General features: G+C 34.5%; 5 protein-coding genes and 1 long non-coding RNA gene across 6 annotated transcripts in view; 3 read left to right on the forward strand and 3 right to left on the reverse strand.

The window, feature by feature from the left end:
- Positions 228-1,202, forward strand: LOC110267274. Its single transcript, XR_002354701.1, has 3 exons — positions 228-325; positions 430-619; positions 1,091-1,202. It is a non-coding gene; the product is annotated as an uncharacterized LOC110267274 (long non-coding RNA).
- LOC107614680 (UPF0481 protein At3g47200) lies at positions 3,158-4,489 on the forward strand. The gene has a single exon (XM_016316823.1). It carries the CDS (start codon positions 3,158-3,160, stop codon positions 4,487-4,489), a length of 1,332 nt encoding a protein of 443 aa, XP_016172309.1.
- LOC107617498 lies at positions 6,879-9,323 on the reverse strand. Its single transcript, XM_016319265.2, has 5 exons — positions 8,898-9,323; positions 8,408-8,546; positions 8,057-8,280; positions 7,414-7,587; positions 6,879-7,295 (listed from the first exon to the last, which is right to left on the reverse strand). The coding sequence occupies exons 1-5, from the start codon at positions 9,054-9,056 to the stop codon at positions 7,209-7,211; spliced, it is 783 nt and encodes a 260-aa protein (XP_016174751.1). The 5' UTR covers positions 9,057-9,323; the 3' UTR covers positions 6,879-7,208.
- LOC107618470 (PTI1-like tyrosine-protein kinase At3g15890) lies at positions 12,102-15,367 on the forward strand. The gene is made up of 4 exons (XM_016320560.2): positions 12,102-12,507; positions 12,938-13,085; positions 13,865-14,127; positions 14,445-15,367. Exons 1-4 carry the CDS (start codon positions 12,479-12,481, stop codon positions 15,091-15,093), a joined length of 1,089 nt encoding a protein of 362 aa, XP_016176046.1. The 5' UTR covers positions 12,102-12,478; the 3' UTR covers positions 15,094-15,367.
- On the reverse strand, positions 15,735-17,204 carry LOC107614679 (UPF0481 protein At3g47200-like). The gene has a single exon (XM_016316822.1). The coding sequence runs from the start codon at positions 17,202-17,204 to the stop codon at positions 15,735-15,737; it is 1,470 nt and encodes a 489-aa protein (XP_016172308.1).
- Positions 21,308-22,678, reverse strand: part of LOC107614678 (UPF0481 protein At3g47200-like) — a 1,714-nt gene continuing 343 nt past the window's right edge. Inside the window, exon 2 of the mRNA XM_016316821.1 lies at positions 21,308-22,410. Coding sequence (XP_016172307.1) covers positions 21,308-22,410 — 1,103 coding nt within the window. The remainder of the gene's footprint in view (positions 22,411-22,678) is intronic.

The raw sequence follows: 22,678 nt of genomic DNA on the forward strand, positions 1-22,678 counted from the left end.
TATTGTTTCCAGCTTCAAATTCATAGCTTCCTCAATTTTATCTAATTTTTGACACCTCTCAATTTGAAGAAACTTAGCACATTGCAAAGTTAGAAACTTTAAAACAGTCGGACATAAAATATTTGCAGAATAATTATATTACAAAAATGCTATTTTCATGTTTATTTGTATGCCATCGTATATCTATGTACAAATATATATTCCGATCAAAACCAGCATCATCGACCTCTTTGTTCATACGTTTCGGTGAGTCAAGTAAGTACCGGCTATAATACTCGTGAGCGATTTTGCTAAGCAAGCCTTGCAAGTCTACAATAACCAAAATGTATTGTCTATGATGGTTTTTGCTTTATCGATATTAGTTTATGTCTATAATCTCATTCACTAATGATTATTGTTATTATTATTTTTGTTGTTGTTACCATGTAGAATGCGAATTTTGAGTTTGATCATCTTGTCAAGGCTAATTGCCAAGCTGTTTCCGGCATTATGTATTACATTACTTTTACTGCACGCTCTGGGGATAATGCGCTTCAAACCTTTTGCGGCAAAGTATGGCAAAAAGTAATGAATAAGGGAACAGAAGTTAAGTTTTGTGTGATGGCAACTGATTAAGCAGGTACCATCATGATTTATCTGATCTTTTATGGTGTATCTTGGCATATTGTTTGTTTTAGTTATGATTTTGTTGTTTGTGTGGGATGCATTTGTACTTCTATAATGTTTTGCTTTGTGATTACTGGTTTGCATACATTGTGACTTAGATCAGTAACTATGATTGTTAAATTCCTTGCATGAGCAATCATAGTTACTGCCTATTATAAAATCATCAATACTTAAGTGATATTACTTCTATTTTTTACCTTGTCAAGATATCTCATTTGATTTTAGCATGATCTTCTTGTATTTATTGATAATTGTTGACAAATAAAAATCAAATCATGTCATGGCTTCAAGTATTTCATAGTTTCGATTAAATATTTAAACATTTCCCCTTACTTTTCATGTGATTAGTCTATTTTTCTGCATTGATTATTTGCATTGGAGATAGTGTTAACATGCTGAGATTCTATTTTAATTTTTTATACAGGAAGCTGGTACATATCAGGTGTAAGTCGCGGAGACGAGCCTAGGACCCTGTTCTAGTTGTGTTTGATGGGTCCTTCCTTCAGGAAAGAAAACTCTCTGCTATTATATAACCTTAAATTTTTCTTATACTCTTTGGAACCACACAATAACAAAGTCCACACCCTTTATAGTGTTTCACTCCTTCTTGTGCAGTGCCACGCCTAGCGTCAAGTAGCTAGTTTTCAACCAAGTAATTTCAGAGAAGCTAAGAAGTTGTCTAAAGTGCAATGTAGAATTAATTCTAGAAAACAGAATCATCTCTTATCAACCCAAAAGACACACTCAAAGAATGATTCGTGTTCTTTTCTTAGGACTCCACTGTAGCGTCCTCTCCTTTCATATGGCTGAATCATTCTTTTTTTAAAGTTTTATTTTTGTGTGTTTGATTATGAATAAACCATCACTCACATAAGTATGTGAACAATAATTTGTATTTGAGTCTTATGGTGTTATGCATCTGGTGGATGATAAACTATCTGCTAGTTACCTTGATTTGTTTTTGTTCTTCTCCTCCAATTTGAGGAAAATCACTCTCATACTATTGTCTTCTTGCTTGTCATTTTGTCCTTTATATACTCCTGTAACTTTATTCATCATATCAGATCTTTTGCTTGTTAAGTTTTAATATTGTGTGTGCTTAATGATGTATAAAACATCACTCATATAGTCATATGAGTATGTGAATTGCAGTGTGTATTTAAATCCCAAATTGCTATGCAGTCTTTGGAATCTTATTCTTCCGTTAATTATTATGATGCTGAAATTCATAATTTCCAATTTTTATTATGAAAAAATCAGAAGGATCTAGTTGAAATTGAGTGAAGCAGAATCCATAAATTATAAATTATCTTGGCACAGGAATGAGTACTCACTTGAAGCACATTGCAAAATCGGAAACTTCACCAAGCAAACATTAGCTTCCACTATATCATATTACCATGATAAATGATATGCACACGACTTACATTAGTACAAGTTAAACACAATTCTGATTTCATTAGATAACCTTTTACAGGATTTTCTTTTAGTAAGGTTTGCTAATATATTGGAAGTTCAGATACTATATGTCAGATTTGTTTATTTTTTATTTTTTAAATATCTTTAAGACAGACAGAAGGAAAATACAAGATAAAAACACAACTAGGTAATTATATTTCTAAGTATTACGTTTATGATTTCTTTAATTATTATTGATAACAACAATAGTGGCCTAACCCCTAACCTACATGAGTCAACCATAGCATTCGGAGGAAAACATATTAAATTTGATTGAAGCTTGGATGGATCGAACTTGCTATATAGTGTTAGCGACAAGGTGCAAGTTGCAAGTTGCAAGCTTAAAAAATGACATGAAAAAGACACATACATATATTTAAATCCTCAGAGGAATGAATATGAAATCCACCATGCCTTCAAAGAAGCCTCCCTTAATCTTCTCCCTCACTCGTTCTGTGTTTCTTTTCTTTTTCAAAAGAAGGACTCCCCACTTTCTCTCTCTCTCTCTACTTTTTTTTTGGGAGAAAATAACAAATTGATCCCTAATTTTTTGGTAGGTGGACATTTAAATTCTTAAGAATTTAAAAATACATTTAAATTTATGACTTCTTCAAAATCTGGACATAGCAATCTTTGGGTCTAATTTGTTTCATTTTATAAACTCTCTCACGAGTCCCATTTTCTGTTGGGTCTGTCCAAATGAATATGAGTGATTAATATGTCCAAGTTTTGAAAAAGTATTAATATGTCTGAGTTTTAAAAAGGTCAAGAAGTCAAGTCAAAAGGTTAATGACCTATTTGTCTTTTCTCTTCTTTTTATTACCCATGGCTATAAGCCACTACTTTTTATTATTCTGTTTCCTTTTGTTTTAAAGTGTGGGTGGGAACTTACACCATAATGATTTTGGTTAATTAAGAAACAGAAAATCAAAGACTTTGAGCTTGACTTAACTAGATTGTAAAACAACCAAACACACTCAGAGTCATTTGTTTTCTCACCTCAACCCACCTACTCGATAGTGTGCATCCAACAATGGAGTCCACGGAGGAAACCAGGGGGGCAATTGATCTGCGTGAGAGATTAGAAGAATCGGAGAAGCAATTAACTGGAGAAGGTAACAAAGTTTCAAGGCCTAAAATACAACGAATTCCAGCGTACATGGCTGAAAAGCTTGAGTTTCAAAGATATTACAGGACACAGATCATTTCATTTGATCCGTTTCAACAATCGCAAGGATGGCTGTATAAGGAAGCATGGGCAGCAATGTATCTTAAGCATACTAACCTAAAGTTTGACGATTTATTTAGGGAACTCACTGGGGAGGGCGGATGGTCACTGAAACCGATGTGGGACAAATTATACGATGACCATGGCCACCTGTACAAAGATAATGTGATAGTGGATGGATGTTGTGTGCTAGAATTGCTGGAAAAATCTGACTTGTCAGTTGATCCAGAGCAAGAGCTAAAGATTAGCATGGACAAGCTTGTACGGGTGCACCAGGATCTGCTTATCTTGGACAACCAGCTTCCTTTCCAATTACTCAGGCTCTTGTGTCAGGACCAAGAAAAGCTCCAAAAATGCCTCTGCAACTTCCTCCAAGTCCATGGTATTCAGACAGCACCCAAGCTTCCCGGAAAGAAAACAGAGAATGAAGAAGTGAAGGTAACAGTGGATGGAGATGACGATGAGGACCCCATCCATCTTCTTGATTATCTGAGGAAGGCCCTCTTAATGAGAGACCAACACACATTTTACAAAGCTATCAACCACAAGAAGATGAAGAGGGGATCCCTGCACCTCAGGAAGTACAGGATTGGGACCATCCGGGAACTCAAGGCAGCTGGGATTCGTGTGACAAAAGATTCCCACAACAACTCGATGTACCCCAGCTTCAAAGATGGAATGCTGCAGCTTCCAGAACTCATAGTGGATGGCTCAACACCTCATATATTCCTCAACCTAGTGGCCTATGAGATGTGTCCTGATTTTCGCAACAACTTCGAGATCAGCTCATTTTTAGTCTTCATGAGCTCTCTCATCGACCAACCGGAGGATGTCAAGGAGCTGAGAATGGCTGGCGTAATTATCAACGAACTTGCCAATGACAAGGAAGTGGCCGACCTGTTTAATAAGATGGACAGCATTCTTGTGCCTGAGACACCATTGTTCGCTGACGTCAGAGACCAAATCCATTCACATTTTGAGTCCAAACGAGGCAGGATCAGGATGCTGTCTTGGATGGGAGAGGCCTCTAACACGTTTTTTCGCTCGCCATGGACCATCATTGCTTTGTTGGCTGCCACACTTGGCCTTGTTCTCACATTCATCCAGACATGGTTTGCTATACACCCTAAATCTTGATAAATCATAACATCCTTTTTAAAGAAAAAGCTGTTATATTGTTTTCTTACTTATCACTTGTTCCTTTCTCTCCTTTAGTATCTTTTTTTATTTTTCCATGTTTTGCTTGATAATGAATAAAACACTACTCATATGAGTATGTGAGGTGTGTGTGATCTGTACTTGAATCATAAACTGTTATGCAGTAGTTGGAATCTGGTTCTCTCCTTTCAGCTTTTGATCAAGGACTTACTTGAAATTTAATTTAGTTAGAGATTTATTTGTCTTCGTATTAAAAAATCATGGATTTATTTGCCCGAACAACTAGTATCCAGCAAGATGGATTGGAGTTTGAAGTTGGTCTGAAGTTTCTTAATAGAGAAACCAGCATACTTGATGTTAAAAGCTATAATATTCACAGAAATGTAGAATAGAAGATGGTGTTAAAATTAAACAAAGGTAGTAGTTGAGAAAGAAAGTCTTTCTATATGAATGAGTTCTTAGAAAAAAATAGTATTACTATTCAATTATGACAAGGGATCCAAAGCAAGTGACATGCTGCTTTAAAAAAGAAAACATCTATCTAACAGAATAATGCGTGAATCAAAACTGCTCAAAGAAATAAGTCAACTGCATGAAGAAGAGACATGGCAATACTGCACCCATGTGGAAGACACGAACGAGTTCATCACATGGTTATTAATAGTGGATGGATGTTCTATACTCCATTTGTTGGAGAAATCAGGAAACTCAGTTGATCCACAGCAAGAACTAAGGACTAGTGTTGACAAGCTTGTACGGATGCAGCAGGATCTTCTTGTCATGGACAACCAAATTCCTTTTCAAGTGCTGAGGCTCTTCTGCAAAGATGAAGCCAGGTTGGAGAAATGCCTCCTCAACTTCCTTCAAGTTCATGGTATTAAGATGGCACCCAAGCTTAGCAAAGAAAAGAAGAACACACAAGAAGCCGCACAAGAGCTCAAACTAGTGAAGAATTAATTCTAGAAAACAGAATTAACTCTAATCAACCCAAAAGACACACTCAAAGAATGATTCATGTTCTTTTCTTCTCCTTTCATAAGAGTATGTGGTACCCTCTTGGTTAAAACGAGAACTGAAGGGACTAGAAGAAGCCGAAAAGCAATTACCCAGACAAGTTAAGCAAGCTTCCAGGCCTAAAATACAAACAACTTTCTCCGCATCGAAATCTAAACATTAGCATGGACAATTTTTTAAGGCTGCACAAGGATTTGCTTATCATGGACAATCTAAAGATTGCTAGTTTATTTTATATTTTTGATGTGCATATAATATTATAGTTATTACTAGACGAATTTTGATCGAAATCAATCCTATAATTACAATCACATTAATACTAATCCAGATTTGCAAATACAAAATCAAACACACTTAAAAAGTTCCACTGTTAAGAGAGAGAGAAAAAAGAGTTATCGAGAATTCCAGTTACTTATATTTCACCTAATGAAAATTCACATAATAGAGCATATACTTTTCTTTCAGAGTTGAGAACAACGCTACATGTCTCTCTTGACAAGCTTGCTAAGAGTAATTTTAAAGATCCTCAAACTAGTTATTCATTCTATAAAAACTACAAGAAATTGTCTTGTATGATATCTGTGTAAGTAGCTTTACAAGTTGGTGAAAGCATTAGAAAACAGTGTCTGCATATGTTATCCTTTCTTTCAACAACAAACTAAGATAGCCATAATCTCAGTGCTTCGTTTCTGCTGGCGTCAAGGAGCTAGTTTCAACCAAGTAATTTCAGAGAAGCCAAGAAGTTGTCTCAAGTGCAATGTAGAATTAATTCTAGAAAGCAGAATCAACACAATATTATGGACGATCTTTTGCTTTTTCTAGTTTGCTATATGTTCTTGATGATGAATAAAACATTATTCGAGCATGTGGATTTATCTATATTTGAGTTTGGGTTTAAATTTGGAGGGAAACAATTTTAAGAAAAATGCTACCAACTTAATGTTTTAACTAAATTTAACCAAACATCTATCCTTAAGCATCTTACTTAATTCTCTATATTTTGTAAAGAACAACTTTTTTGTAGTATCACCATTGGCCTGTGAAATATTATGCAAAGGTTTTTCGGTGCTTGCATTCGATAGATAATAAGATTTAGAGAAGTTTGCATAGGAAGAGAGATACAGGAGAGCAATGAATGGGCAAAATTTTAAAATGGTATGCCTCAATTATTCGCTGCTACAAGCTAAGAACAAATTGAGCACATAACTATGGTTAGTTTCTTTTGATAATTTTTAAAAATTTAAATTGAACGAAGAGCTGGCCCACAATAACAAGATGGAGATTTTTAGTTTAAATTTTCTAAGAATTTAAGTAAATGCGAGTGAAAACGTTGCACGAATAAGTGCAATGCTCAACAGTCAAACAACATGTTTTATTTATGAACAATATTGGAGAGAAAGCTGCTCTAAGAGCAAAATATGCTTCTTGCTCAGTGCTAACAATTAAAAGCCAAACTTAAAATAAAAGACAACAAAATGGAGTAATGAAACCGCGATAATTGAATTAACTGAAAACATCTTACAACATCAAATTATAATTATAAGCCGGGTTGACAGCATATGGAATGCAATTCCTACCTTCCCCCTCAGAAACTAATAATGACAGAACCATAGACCCAACAAAAAAAAATTCAGCTACTTTGGTGGCTTTATTATGACATATTCCTAATATTTGCATTGTGCAATTAGAAGACATCAGGAGGAAAATGCCCTGGAAAGGGGTTGCTCTGTTGAGCTTGCTTCAAATGCATTGCCAAAGCATAGTTGTTCACCTACCAACAAAACCATGTAACTCAAGGTTATATTAGAATATACAAAGGCATGTTATCAAAGAGAAATTTAAATGAAATAATGAGATTAGTGTAAAATAGAGATAAAGTTGATACTGACCTCAAGAGTTCTGATCTGTTCTTGATATTGAGATACTAACTGCTTCAAATGCTGCAACTCTTGGTTCTTTTCATCGTAATCAGAAAAACGCTCATGCTGGATTCTAAACGCATTTTTGAAAGAATTTCTTTCCTTAATCAGCACCTGAATTTGCTCCTTTAGCAACAAATTCTCCTGAAAAGAAAACAGCTAATGATAAATTATACAGGTTAAACCTCCCAAATAAGATATAAAAAGTTACTGTTATTTTTAACTGATAAGCATAATCTTCAGCATGCAATGTATGTTTATTCAAAGAAAATCATAAAACACATGTCTAAGCATAGCATGTTTCATCCTCTCCCATAGTGTTATGACCAAACATTAGTAACTGAATTAAGATGGGTATATACACATTACAGACAACAACACAAAAGTCATTTGTAAAAAAGTCAGGACCAATGTCCTCAGCCTGTGTCCACTATATATTCTTCCTGAAATGGACCAGTACTGACAAGTGCTACTTCAATAGCAGCAAGTGGATAACATACAGTACAAAACTATTTGTCCCTTGCTAAGGGCATTCAATAAGTGAGATACTGTCATGCAAGATATAACATAATGCTTGGTAAACACGATGCTTGAATGGTTCTATCATGAATACCTTCTGAACGTTTGTTGCTTCAGCGCTTACACGGGCACTTATTGATTTCTCCAGAGCTTCCAGCATTCTAGCAGCTCGAGCTCTAGCATCATCAACACTAGTAGCAACCATCATTTCTCGTACGAAAAATTCAACCCATTCTGCACCATCTTTAGGAAGGTTGTCCACTGCAGGCAAGTTATCAGAAGCAGAAGCAGAAGAAAGCCCATCATCTTCCAACTTATCTGCAAAGATTAACCACTAAACTTTTTGACAACTAACTAAATTCAAGGATATGTAAAAGCAGAATCCCTTTCCCTAATAATTCAATATTCAATAAACTATACATTCAATTTCAGATGAAAATGATACCTGTATCCGCATTAACTTCAAGTTGTGGTTCTTCAGCAGTTCCAGTATTTCCATGAGTAGTCCCCAAGCAAAGCTCGTTCAGCCTCTTGATGGCAGCATCTAGATCATTGCCACATTCCTGAAGTGCTCTCTCTAGAACCTATAAGTAAAAGCAGAATCACATATTCAAAATTTGAAGATCATCAACCCATGATCATCACAAGTATACAGCTCATGCTCATTCAAAATCCAAAAAGGATAGTTTTCTTCTTAATCTAGCAATCACTTCTCTTGAAAAATTAATAAAACAAGTCAAATAAACCGATAGGCAGTTCAAATTATCGCATCACCATCACTAGCTGAAGGGAAACGTTTTAACCAAGAAGCAAAATAAATTAAAAAAAAAATTAAAAACTGGAAATAGCAAAATATCCTGAAATTAAAACTCAATTAGAAAATAGAAGGATACATTAAAAGGGAAGAAAACTCATGAAATTGAAAAGATAAATACCTGATCATCCATGTGAGGGAAAAAGGTTCGAAGGTGATCAATGAGAGAAGGAGGAGCGAATCGAATCGGTGATGAATAACGGAGCTTCTTGGAGAGTGGCGGCGAAGGGGGAAGTTCTTCGAAGAAAGATCTCTTGCTTCCGCACACGGCAGCAGACATCGTTCAAAATTCCGATCGTGGTTTCCCCGCTCGGTAATTCAGCTCCCCCGAAAATCAATTAACCCCCAATTTCAATTTCGATTGGAATAAAAAAGATATCGAATAATGGTTCTAGGGTTAGGGTTCGAAGAACAAAACGACGAAGCCCGATTAAAATTGAATAAAAAGAAAGGGGGTTTAGATTAAGTGCGGAAGAGAAAAGGTTGGAAGATGAGAAGAATTGGATTGGAATATATATATATAAGTGGCAAAGTGCGAAGAACTAGAAAAAGAAATATAAATATAACTATTAACTATTAAGTGTTAAGGGGAGTGTTATTTACTCCACGTGCTTTCACGCGCGTTGCTCCATCATCATGCTGATGTGGATTTCAGTTTGACCAAAAGCATCGACAACGACTCCTGTCGGAAAAAGCTTAACTACAGGGAAAATAAAATACTTTCAATTAATCAACTGCTTAATTATAGCAAAAAATCTTCAAAAAATTTAAAAAGATAAAATTATCTTAAAATTTTTAAAAATAATAAGAAATGTATTTTTTATAATTGGGAAACTAATTTTGTATTAAAAAATTGTTTGTAGATTTGATCTATTTTTTATCAAAATATTTGTATTATTATAATGTATATGGAAAAATTAAGCAAAATTCTATGTTTAATCTTTTTTTTTTTACATTTTTTTACCAAACTTTTGCACAAATATGCCCTTGAATTAGTTACCTCTTTAGATGGAAGCGATGCACTTCACTGGAACACAATAGGTTGTTATACAAATTTGGCATTAAAATTCATTTTATCATATAACTAAGATTTTAATTTAGTATAGAGATGATATTATGACAATGAACGGAATAGGTATAATTTAGATTCAATTTTAGTTTGATCTGCGAGTTGAATTTTTTATTAAAATTTAATTTTATCTTACTCATAGATTTATACTATGTCAATTCTAATTCTATTTGATCAAATATATACGAGTAATAAAAAAATACAATATTCAATAATCTAATGAGATATTGAAATTGTGATTTAATATTTATATATCACTAAATAAATTTGACTTTTATATATACAAAAATGTTAAAATTTTAATTAAAAATCCTGGTTTAGTGATTAAAGATTTTTTATATAAACAAAAAATTTTTAATTTAATATTCTAGCCTCTAAATAGGATTAAGTATCAATTCATACCCTATTTGACCCGTAAATCAACCTGTTTTATACTCAATCCTATCCGACCGGATTAGATATTTGCATATAGGATTGTTGTTGCTACCCTTATCACTTATCAGAACCTACTGTCTATAAAAGATTTTTTATGTAAATGAAAAATTTCTCTGACACTTATTTCTAACCATTTTTAATATAATATAACTGCTCTATAGTCTATGCTCAATTCTACTAGCAGCAGATCTTTCTATGAATCGAATTGAATATTCATAGAAAAATATTTATATATGAAAATCTATAGAAAATATTTCAACCTTAATTGAAATTAAAAATAAAAACGTTGCCACCCCAATCATTGTCTCATCAAAATTATTTGTTCATACATGTAGAAAATTAAAAAGAAAAAAAAAAATACAGCAGAGCGTTATTATATTCTACAGTAGATCAAATCTATGAATTCTCCCATAAATTTTAGTTGAAATTATGCAATTGGCATTATTTATCATCAGAAACTTCTTATCAATATTCTACATGCATATTATAGGAGGATTTAACTAATATAAATTCGTTATGCAATTTTGTCTGTGAATTTCATACCTAAAGGAAAGGATGGTTTAACCAATAAATATATCAAAACTTGCTGTTGTCAACAATTATGTCCCTTTAGTAGTGGAAAGTTGGCAATAATATCAATAGTATTTTGTTAACTACTTGATTAGTTTATGAGCATCAATATTTGGCATACGTGGCCTCTAATTTACAAATTTGTCAACCTGTTCTCCCAACTATTCCAAAGATCTTTGGCCATAAATTTGGCAAGGTAAACTATATTTTTAGTCTTCAATATTTATAAGAATTTTTTTAAAAATATTTATGTAATAAAAAATTAATTTAAATTTTTTTAAAATAAAATACAACTTATAATTAAAAAATCTTTGTTAAATATGACTTATTTCGGTGTACCTATGTAATTCTGGAGATAATGATAATGGTTGTCATTGTTAAATATGGCTTATTTTTTTAATTTATAATTAAAAAATTTTTTGAAGAAGCCATGCTTGTTGTCGGTGTATTTTTGTGTACTCCCTATATACTGTTTGTAGATCTATTTGGAGATGACAATAACATATTAAAATAGATTAAAAACGTGATATTCAAAAAAATTTGAATGAAGTTCACACGGACTCTATAATTTGTATAGAGTTCGGCAGAGTGCGGCGAGTTTGCTCTAAAAAAAATCGTATTTAAAAAATTAAAGTTTAAAAATGGTGTTTGAAAAAATATAATTTTTTTATTTTATTTCTGAAAAAAAAATCTTTAAAATTTGTGTACTAATTAAATTCGTCTCTCAAATTTTAGTGAATCCAAATATTTTTTAACATATCATTCTTTTTTTTGGGTGACAATGGCCTGACAGGCCAGGCAAGGCTAATTAGTGAGCCTGGGTCTGGCCTATTAACATAATAAGGCCTTTATAATAGCCTGAGCCTGTGCCTATTTTATAACAGGCTAGGCTGCAGGCCCCTGGCAGACCGCCTGACCTTTTTCCACCCCTAGTGACAATCTTGTCCGTTTATTCATGTTAATTTGCAATATTAAATTTGACTGTGAGATTTAATAAAACAATATTTTTGTGATAATTATTATCAATATAAGGTCAAAGTGTGTTATGAGGAATATTGCCTAAGAATCAATATAATGTATGTTAGATAATTTGAGACATTAATTTAATTCAATGAAAATTTAAAAAATAATTTAATTTACTAAAAATAAAGTTTAAGAAACGAATTTGGACATTTATTCTTAAAAAAAAAAAGATCACGCAAAAATTGACGTTGAAAAACATAAAAGTGGGTCCCAGATGTGTTATTTTGAAATTTGCAAACAGCTGTACTTCAAAAATTCAGCTTCACAACGAAGAAGAAGAACAACAACAAACATCATAGATTCTTCTGCATAATCAAGCGCATGATTCTCTCACAAACTTTCATCAATTTCTGATGAAAAAAAGAACGCGTATTTCATAATCACTCTTTCTCTCTCATTATTTTCTGCTGCAACGCCTTCTTTCAACACTGAAACCAAGTTAGGCACAGAACCGAATCATCGAATAGATAACGATAGCTTTGAGCTTTGAGCTTTGAGCTTTGATAATTGAGGAACAGCAACAACACTGGAATTGGTTGGCTGGGTCGATTTCAAGTTCAGATTTTTTGTTCGCTCGCTTTCTGGGTTTTGGTGCTGAGAGAGTTATGGCTCTTTGGTTATGCTGCGGAAATGGGTATGAGAATTAAATTCGTTAATCTATTGTTATGAATAACTCTTACTGCTATGTTTTTGGGGGTTGTTTAGGGTCATAATTTTGCTTATTGTGACTTGAAGGCTTTGTTTGAAGAAAACTAATATTAGAGATGGTTTTGGATTCTAGGTTTCTGATTCCATGGATTAGTAAAGATAGTTTTGAGTAGGAAGAACCCATTGAAGATTATGTTGTTAGGTTGTGGCAGAATCCATAGAGGCAAAAAAAATAGAGTGGAGGTTTGACTTTTGAATATTACTCTATAATGAGTGAATTGACCATATATGCAATGATTAAATGTTCTGATTCTGATTCTGGGCACAAAAGGTGCTTGTTTCATTAATCCGGAGAATTCTTAGAGTATATAATTTCTTTCGGTGGATTATTGATGTTGGAGTCTCTTATTGTGCAGCAAGAAACGAGGGAAAGAACACGCGACGTGGCGTGTGTTTTCTTTGAAGGAATTACAGTCTGCTACAAATAATTTCAATTATGATAACAAGCTTGGAGAAGGGGGCTTTGGCAGTGTGTATTGGGGCCAACTTTGGGACGGATCGCAAGTAAGGACTACATTCTTTTCATTGTTGTTGTTGTTGTTCTCGTTGTTGTTATTATTTTGTCAAAAAGTTCATGCAATATGTGCCTTCTTATTGTGGTGAATGTGAATCTTGGTTTGGCAGTGTTAATTGTGGTTGCCAACTCATGCTGTGAATTTGTTACTCGTATAGTAATTTCGCAGCAATCTCATGTATGATGATCTAATTGTCTGACTTGTTGCTTTATCCATGGACTTTGCTTTATAAAATTTCATGCATCAATCTTACATCACAGTAAGTAAAGATCATTCTTTCATGGATGAAAGGATCAGATTTTGAGGGACATGCAAAGAATAATTTTTTCCCCTCTCAATTGTATTAGCGTTTGAAGTGCATGGATTTAGAAACTGAGACACCCCTTTTGGCTGAACCTATTTTTCCATCGAAGCAATCCTTCAATGTGACTAGACTTGCTTTTGTATCATGATACCAGATGAGTCTTGAATGATAGGCATTTTTTGTTTGTGTGCCTGCACAGATTCTTAGCACTTCTAGGATTTGATTTGACTTTATAATGTGATTTATAGAATAGAAAATGTTATCAGCATTTTGAGGAGCCAATGATGCATGAATCTCTGATGAAAATATTTTACCTAGTGGATGTGAATTCAAGTTATTGAAAAAGATGTTGATTGAAATATCTTAACTATATTACCATTTTTCCGTTTAAAAGTTCTTAACATTCTGTTTTGACTTTTGATCCCTATAAAGTTGTTGCTATGTTGATCTGTGTACACTTGCAGATTGCAGTCAAGAGATTGAAAGTTTGGAGCAACAAAGCTGACATGGAATTTGCTGTTGAAGTTGAAATATTGGCAAGAGTTCGGCACAGGAATCTTCTTAGTCTACGTGGCTATTGTGCTGAAGGGCAGGAACGGTTGATTGTATATGATTATATGCCGAATCTGAGTTTGCTCTCTCATCTTCATGGATCGCACTCGTCAGAATGCCTTCTTGATTGGAAACGGCGGATGGATATTGCAATTGGATCCGCTGAGGGGATTGTGTGAGTAAAAACCTAGTTTTGATCCCTCTTTTTTTTTTTTAGTCCATGTCACAACATAATTTTGATTATTATATCAAAAGCTTTGGTCTTAATATCTACAAACATTTGCAGAATTTCTGAGTCTTTATAATATGGCAACTTAACATTGACTCTAGATGATATCATGAGAGTGATAACTAAGTTAATAATAGAGAAGGAGGTTCCAAGAGCAAAGTAAAAATTTTAGGTGGGCCAAAATAAAAATAACACATTTATAGGGATTAAAAACATAGTTATACCTTATATTATTGTTTAATCCTAAATGTTATAACTTTCAGATATCTTCACCACCAAGCAACACCGCATATCATCCATAGGGATATCAAGGCAAGCAACGTGTTGCTAGACTCGGATTTCCAGGCCCGGGTTGCTGATTTTGGTTTTGCTAAGTTGATACCTGATGGTGCAACGCACGTGACTACAAAAGTTAAGGGTACCCTCGGATACCTCGCCCCAGAATACGCCATGTTAGGCAAAGCAAATGAGAGTTGTGATGTCTACAGTTTTGGTATTCTCCTTCTAGAACTTGCTAGTGGCAAGAAACCAATTGAAAAGCTTAGTTCAGCAGTTAAGCGGCCAATAGTTGATTGGGCACTGCCATTGGTATGCGAAAGGAAATTTAGCGAACTCGCTGATCCACGACTAAACGGTGAGTATGTGGAGGAAGAGCTTAAAAGGGTTGTTTTTACTGCGCTGATATGCGCTCAAAATCAACCCGAGAAGAGACCTACCATGCTTGATGTCGTTGAACTGCTAAAGGGAGAATCTAAAGACAAAATTTCTCAGATAGAGAATAGTGAATTGTTCAAAAGCCATCCAGCCGTAGAAAACAGTGATCCAAAATCTGCGGCTGAAGATGACGGTTCAGACTTAATCTTGGAGGTAAAAGAATCAAAACATGACTTGAAAGAGAATACCGGTGAATGATGCTCTAATAAAGGAAAGAAAAAAAAAAAGGGAAGTTGGTGATATATCAAATACAAGTTGTGAAGTTAGGATGAAGTTGGTCTAATGTGAATTTGGCTTTACTTGAAAATAGGTTTCTCCCTCTCTCTTCCATTGTCAAGTGTTTGAGAATTGAGATTGTTATGGCTTGTGCAGGTATTGATTTGAATTTGATGAAGTGATGTCTGTGTAGTATGCTAGACATTTTGTGTTGCCGGTTTGGAATGTATGTCATTTCAGTTACCTTTATTGTTTACTATTCTATTGTCAATATTCTTTGAAAATTTTCTTTGTAGCATCTTGAATTCTGGAGCATACTCAGTAATTTACCAAGTTATGGCAAATATGGGAGTAACTACTAATACAAATCCAAACAATAGAAACTCATGATATATATGTAAAGCAATTCAATGAATATAATCATGACAGAATTTTAGTTGACAAAAGGGCCAACATGGCTGATGTCTGCTTGCATTTTTAGAGACTATGAATTTTAACATGACAACAACAAACATGAGAAAAGCAGATTCCAGCTCATGATCAAGCACACCGAATATTAAAAAAGAGAAAGTGATAAGTAAGAAGATAATATAACATTTTTTTCTTAAGGGTGATGTTATGACTTATGAAGCTTTAGGGTGGATAGCAAACCATGTTTGGATGAATGTAAGAACAAGACCAAGAGTGGCAGCAAGCAAGGCGATGATGGTCCACGGCGAGCGAAAAAAGGTGTTAGAGGCCTCTCCCATCCAAGACAACATTGTGATCCTGCCTCTTTTGGACTCAAAATGTGAATGGATCTGGTCTCTAACGTGGGCGAACAATGGTGTCTCAGGTACAAGAATGCTGTCCATCTTATTAAACAGATCTGCTACTTCTTTGTCACTGGCAAGTTCATTGATAATTATGCCAGCTAATCTGAGTTCCTTCACATCCTCCGGCTGATCAATGAGAGAGCTCATGAAGACTAAAAATGAGCTGATCTCAAAGTGGTTTCGAAAATCAGGACACATCTCATAGGCTACAAGGTTGAGGAAGATATGAGCCGTTGAGCCATCCACTATGAGTTCTGGAAGCTGCAGCATCCCATCTTTGAAGCTGGGGAAGACTGAGTCGTTGTTGGAAAGTTTTCTGACATGAATCCCGGCTGCCTTGAGCTCCCGTATGGTCCCAATTCGATACTTCCTGAGGTGCAGGGATCTCCTCTTGATCTTGATCACGATCTCCTTATGGATTGTGTTGCAGTCTCTCATCAATAAGGCCTTCCGCAGATAATCTAAAAGATGGATTGGCTCGTCTTTGTCTTCATCTTTGTCTTGTTGGTCATCTCCCTGGACAATTACCTCAATCTCTTGCGCTTCTTGTTGTCCACTTTGTGTGCCGTTATTCTCCTTTTCCATTCCAAAACATAGTTTCCCTTTGCCAAGCTTGGGTGTTGTCTCAATACCGTGCACTCGAAGGAAGTTTTCGAGGCATTTTTGGAGCCTGGCTTCATCCTGACACAAGAGCCTGAGAACTTGGAAAGGAATTTGGTTGTCCATGACAAGCAGATCTTGGTGCACCCTCACAAGCTTGTCAATGCTAATCTTTAGCTCTTGCTCTGAATCAACTGAGCAGTCTGATTTTTCCAGCAATTCAAGTACAGAACATCCATCCAATACCAGCACACCTGCAACAAAGTCATCTTTGCTTCTGGGATTGCCGTATACAGAAATCGTTTCCCGGGTATCACTGTCTCTGGATAATTCAACATATTGATACAACGGCCTCCAATCGTGTCGAAGAATTCTGAAATGTAAGTCCCTCACCCGTTGATTAGTATGCTGAAGATACATTGCTGTCCATAAATCCTTATATGGCTTCCCTTGAAGCAGTTGTTGTTTTGATAGATGATATAGACCAAAGGATATTAGTTGTGGTTCATAATATCTTCTAAACTCCATCCTTTCAGCCATGTACAGAGGAATTTTTTGTATTTTAGGCCTTGAACCTTTGTTAACTGCTCCACCAGTTAACTTCTTCCTCACTTCTTCTAGTCGTTCCCAGTTTTGTTCTAACCAAGGGGGCACAACATGTTCTTCCTCCGTGTCCATTATATGAGAAGACAAATGAAGAACATAGGGTTCACTGTTTTGCTTATGAAGGGAAAGCAATAAGAAAAGAATAGGAATGACCCCTTTACTTGTTTTGCAATCTAGTTAAGTCAAGCTCAAAGTCTTTGATTTTCTGTTTCTTAATTAACCAAAATCATTATGTTAACTCTTTAAGTGTGGTTTCTTTAAAGGCATGGTGAATTTCATATTCATTCCTTTTAGGTATTTAAATATATGTATGTGTCTTTTTCATGTGCCATTTTTTTAAGCTTGCAACTTGCACCTTGTCTCTAGCAGTAAACTATAATATGTTGACCTCTGAAATATGGTTGACTCTTGTAGGTTAAGGCCACTATTGTTGTTATGATATAAAAATAATACTTAGAAATATAATTATCTAGTTGTGTTTTCATCTTGTAGTTTTCCTTTTGTCTGTCTTAAAGATATTCTAAATAAAACAAATGAACGTGAGTGACCTACAGCATATGAACTTCTAATATAATGGTATAACTTATTAAAAGAAAATTCAATAAAAGTTTATCTAATGAAATAAGAATTGTGTTTAAATATGGCATGAGCACTTAGCAAGTTTGTCAAGAGAGACATGTAGTGCTGTTCTGATCTCTGAAAGAAAAGTACCTGCTCTATTTCTGTGAATTTTCAGATACACAAATCTTTTTATTCCCCCCTTATAATTATGCCCCTTATAATTATGAATGCCAATTCTATACGTTGTCACCTACTTGATGATTTGCCTAGTTTAGTTAGATGGTACTAATGTTTGCTCGGTGAACATAAATTCTGTCACAAATAAAAGTATATTCTCATCTTGAAATAATAACTCAATTGAAGCATTTAAGGTTATGTAGAGACTATTTGGCGTTTATTTAATTCCAAAGAGTGCGTTTAGTATTGCATTTGCAAGTGTGGATTGGTATCGATGTGCTGTTATAGGATTGATTTTGATCAAAATTGGTTTAGTATCACTGTCATTGATATTAAAAATATTATATGCATACTAAAAATTAGTTAATATATGTGTTTTGTTCTGTATTTATATGCGTTTTTACTTTTTATACTGCTAGGTATTTTTGTATGTAAATTTAGAATAGTTAATTAACATTTAATAACATTTCTGTAAAAAGTGAGCATATTGGAGTAAGGGCCCGTTTGGAAAACTTTAGAAATAAATTTTTTTAACTTTTGACTTATGAAAAGTAGTAGTATTAATGTTTGGTGCAATTTTTAAAACCAAATTGCAACTTTCTAAGAAGCTATTTAGGAGTTTATAGAGAAGTTAAAAAAATGACTTCTCTCATAATACTTCTACTTTTCATCACATTTCTATTAAATAAGTATTTCTAGAGTTAAAAATCCAAACACAAAATAACTTATTTATAAGTTACTTTTAGCAGAGTCATTTATTGTTTAAGTCATTTATTGTTAGAGATTTTTACGCATAGATAATTTAGATCATCGTAATGTTGATAATATGAATTATATATAAGTTAATTAATTTAGGTTAGTCGTGTGGTCCATTCATTCGTCCGCTTAAATAAGTGTTAGGAGTTTAAATCGCACCTTTCAAGAAACTTGATAGTTTATCATCCTGAAATAAGCAGGAAAATTATATTCCAGCAGATGCATAACACCATAAAATTCAAATACAAATTATTGTTCGCATACTCATGTTAGTGATGGTTTATTCATAATCATACGCACAAAAGTAAAAAATCAAAAATCAAAAGATCTTCCACAACATTTTTTCCCTCATGTAAGGATGAAAAGTAAGGTTATTTTAGTTATGGAAAAGTATATGGAACAAAGAGGTTATCAGCCAAAAACTAAATAAAATTATATTAATTTATATTAATAATTAATTTTAAATTTTTTAAATTCAAAATTTAAAAAATTTAAAATTAATTAAGTAAATCTAATTAAAATCTATAAAAACTTTTGTCTTTCCACCTTCAACTTCGTCACCGACGAAACCTTTAATAAAATTGTGAAAGAATAGAAAAATAAAAGAATTGTGAAAGAAAAAGATGAAGAAATTTTATTGATTGTTGATTGAATGAATTGTAAACTATGAAGGTAAAATTAAGTATATATAGAGTATTGGCCTATGAAAGATAAAAGTAGATAAAGATAAGATATAGATAAAGATAAAGATAACTATAAGATAAGATAAAGACTAAATTATCATTTAATTTGTGTATTCTGTTGGACTGAATTTGTGAACCGTGAGACGTCTTTATTGTTGTCATGGGCTAAGGTGGAAGAGTGGTTTAATACGCCCCCGCAAGCTGGTGGATGGAAGATGTCAATAATCCACAGCTTGGATAAGTTCCGATAAAATTGTTGAGAAAAGCGCGTCTGACATGGTGACGCGGAGGAAGATGCGTGCGGCGGAGCTTGAGCTGCCGACGTCAAAAATATTAAAGGAGATGCTGCACTTGAGCAACGATCTTCAAAAATGCGTGCGGCGGAACTTGAGCTGCCGACGGCAAAAATATAAAAGGAGACGCTGCACTTGAGCAGCGATATTCAAAAAATGAAAAAAAAAATAAAAAATAAAAAAATAAAAAATAAAAAAATAAGCGTGTAAAACGCAATAAGATTGATCTTTAGAGGGCGCGTATGGCGCAATAAGAGTGGTCTTCAAATGGCGCGTAGAGCGCGATAAAAAAAAAAAGGCGCGTGGAGCGCAATAAGAGTGCAGATGGAACTGCTAGAACAGATGCAGATTGAACTGCTGAAACAGAATACTGACGAAACTCCTGGAAGAAGTTGCAGATGAAATGCTAGAAGAAGGCGCAGACGGAATTACTGGTAGAGAACCGGGATAATCAAAATTGTGGTAGAATTTTCACTTGGATGCATGTAACTAAATCTATGATTGTTTATTGTGGGAGGAAGTTGAAAAAGAAGCATGGTGATTTCTCACCGAAAAGATGATAACTTATATATCCTCCTCAAGGAGGATACCATGACTCTGATACCATAATAAAATTGTGAAAGAATATAAAAATAAAAGAATTGTGAAAGAAAAAGATGAAGAAATTTTATTGATTGTTGATTGAATGAATTGTAAACTATGAAGGTAAAATTAAGTATATATAGAGTATTGGCCTATGAAAGATAAAAGTAGATAAAGATAAGATATAGATAAAGATAAAGATAACTATAAGATAAGATAAAGACTAAATTATCATTTAATTTGTGTATTCTGTTGGGCTGAATTTGTGGACCGTGAGACGTCTTTATTGTTGTCATGGGCTAAGGTGGAAGAGTGGTTTAATAACCTTTTCCTCTTCCCTCCTCAACCACGCGCCTCTGCAAGTTCCAGCGCGTCGATGACGCGCTCCACGTCATCGAATATATGGCACGTACCAACGCAGGAGGCTGCCGCCCCAGTGCAACCACCTTCTACCCCGTCCTGAACATCCTAACGCGCCAGAAAGTCATAGACCACGCGCAACGCGTGGTGGATTTCATGTCCACGCTTGGCATTAATGGCCTCGAGAAGATCGTTCTCAGGGAAGTTCGTGGCTTCTCCGCAGAGATCATCATTCATTCTCACCAATCCAATCTATTCTCACATGCATTGTGTGTGTTTTTCTTAATATAATACAATATGGATCTTGATGATGATGCAAGTATATTTGTACCGAGGTTAGGTTACATCTTGGAAGAATGAATTTGGAGAAAAATTGCTATTTGTCAATATTAATTATAAAAAAACATTCATTTAATATGAAAAATTTAATATAAAAAAAACATCCTAATACTTAACAAAAGAAATATCCAGTTATATTTTAACAAAAATAATTAAATATTTATAAAATTTTAAAAAAAATATAAAATTTTTAAAGAAATAGAGACATTCACATTTGTAATACAAAAAAATTTGAAAGATATATAAAAGAACATTTAGTATGAAAAAAAAAACATTCTAATACTTAGTAGAAGAAACATCCATATATATTAACTCGTAGAGATTTTGAATTCACTCAAAGATATTTGACTGGTTTTTGGCTAATACCCTTTTTGGTTCTTGGCATTTCGTTAGTTATTGATTTATTTCCCCTTAATAAGTGATGTTATGAAGCTTTAGGATGGAGAGCAAACCATGTCTGGATAAAAGTGAGAATAAGGCCAAGTGTGGCAGCTAACAAGGCAATGATAGTCCATGGCGAACGAAAGTATGTGTTATAGGCCTCTCCGATCCAAGTGAGCATCCTGATCTTGGCTTGTTTGGACTCAAAATGCGAATGGATTTGGTCTCTGATGGAAGCAAACCATGGTGTCTCAGGCACCATAATAATGTCCATGTTATTAAAGAGATCAGCCACTTCCTTGTCATTGGCAAGTTGGTTGATAACTATGCCAGCCAATCTCAGCTCCCTCACATCCTCCGGGTGATCAATGAGAGAGCTCAAGAGCACCAAAAAGGAGCTGATTTCGAAGTCGTTTTGGAAATCAGGACACATCTCATAGGCCACTAGGTTGAGGAAGACATGAGCCGTTGAACCATCTGTAGTGAGCTTAGGAAGTTCTAGTATCCCATTGCAGAAGCACGGGTAGAAAGAATTGGAGTCGCCAGAATGCTTTTTCACATGAATCCCAGCTGCCTTGAGCTCCCGAATTGTCCCAATCCTATACTTCCTGAGGTGCAGCATTTGGTACAGTCCTTGCACCAGCTGAACGTTGTTGGAGGCTCTCTTATCCTGGTTATATTCCTTGACCTTTTCCAGAAGCCGTTCGTCTAAGAGCGCTCGCCGGAGACAGTCTAAAAGATGGATGGGGTCGTCATCATCATCATCATTGTCTTGTTGACCATCTCCCTCCCCCTGGACAATTATCTTGACAGTATGTTTTTGTTTTCTAAGCCTGAGAATCCTGTCAACACCATAAACTCGGAGGAATTTCTGGAGGCATCTCTCCAGCCTCTGCTTGTCTTCGCCATCACACAACAGCCTTAGCACTTGGAACGGAATTTGGTTGTCTAAGATAACCACATCCTGGTGCACCCTTATAAGCTTTCCCATGCTAATCTTGAGTTTCTCATCTGACAAATATGGATCTGTATTGTCCAACAAATGAAGTACTGAACATCCATCCACTACCAGCATCCATGCCAGATATGTGAGCTCTAACATTTGGAATATTTGAAAGTTGGGAGATAAGAACAATAGAACAGAAACTGCAATAAGAAAGTTAGAGAATAGAATAGCGCAACTCTTTCCTTTAGCCTTAATTCGCCCCCACCAATTTACTATGGTGTGCAGAATGAGTTACTAACAAATTTCTTATAAGATACAATGAAGAACACTTGACTTATTTCTGCAATCACACAGTCAAGCCTTATACCAAATGATAGTTTATAGAATGATATTTTCTATTCTTTCTTTTAAACAGTCACAACTCCATGAAGAGATGTAACTTTTCAAACATAACATACTCACCTCTGG

This window comes from Arachis ipaensis, chromosome B09 (genome assembly GCF_000816755.2).
Source record: "Arachis ipaensis cultivar K30076 chromosome B09, Araip1.1, whole genome shotgun sequence".
Taxonomy (NCBI): Eukaryota; Viridiplantae; Streptophyta; class Magnoliopsida; order Fabales; family Fabaceae; genus Arachis; species Arachis ipaensis.

Excerpts from the sequence above, each read along its gene's own strand:
- LOC107614680 (XM_016316823.1), top strand. The coding sequence starts at position 3,158 with ATGGAGTCCACGGAGGAAACCAGGGGGGCAATTGATCTGCGTGAGAGA.
- LOC107617498 (XM_016319265.2), bottom strand. The coding sequence starts at position 9,056 with ATGTCTGCTGCCGTGTGCGGAAGCAAGAGATCTTTCTTCGAAGAACTT. Across the intron at positions 8,547-8,897 it reads TCCCTCACATGGATGATCAG|GTTCTAGAGAGAGCACTTCA; the intron begins GTATTTATCTTT and ends TTTTACTTATAG. Across the intron at positions 7,588-8,056 it reads AAGCAACAAACGTTCAGAAG|GAGAATTTGTTGCTAAAGGA; the intron begins GTATTCATGATA and ends TTTTCTTTTCAG.
- LOC107618470 (XM_016320560.2), top strand. The coding sequence starts at position 12,479 with ATGGCTCTTTGGTTATGCTGCGGAAATGG. Across the intron at positions 12,508-12,937 it reads TGGTTATGCTGCGGAAATGG|CAAGAAACGAGGGAAAGAAC; the intron begins GTATGAGAATTA and ends CTTATTGTGCAG. Across the intron at positions 13,086-13,864 it reads AACTTTGGGACGGATCGCAA|ATTGCAGTCAAGAGATTGAA; the intron begins GTAAGGACTACA and ends GTACACTTGCAG.
- LOC107614679 (XM_016316822.1), bottom strand. The coding sequence starts at position 17,204 with ATGGACACGGAGGAAGAACATGTTGTGCCCCCTTGGTTAGAACAAAAC.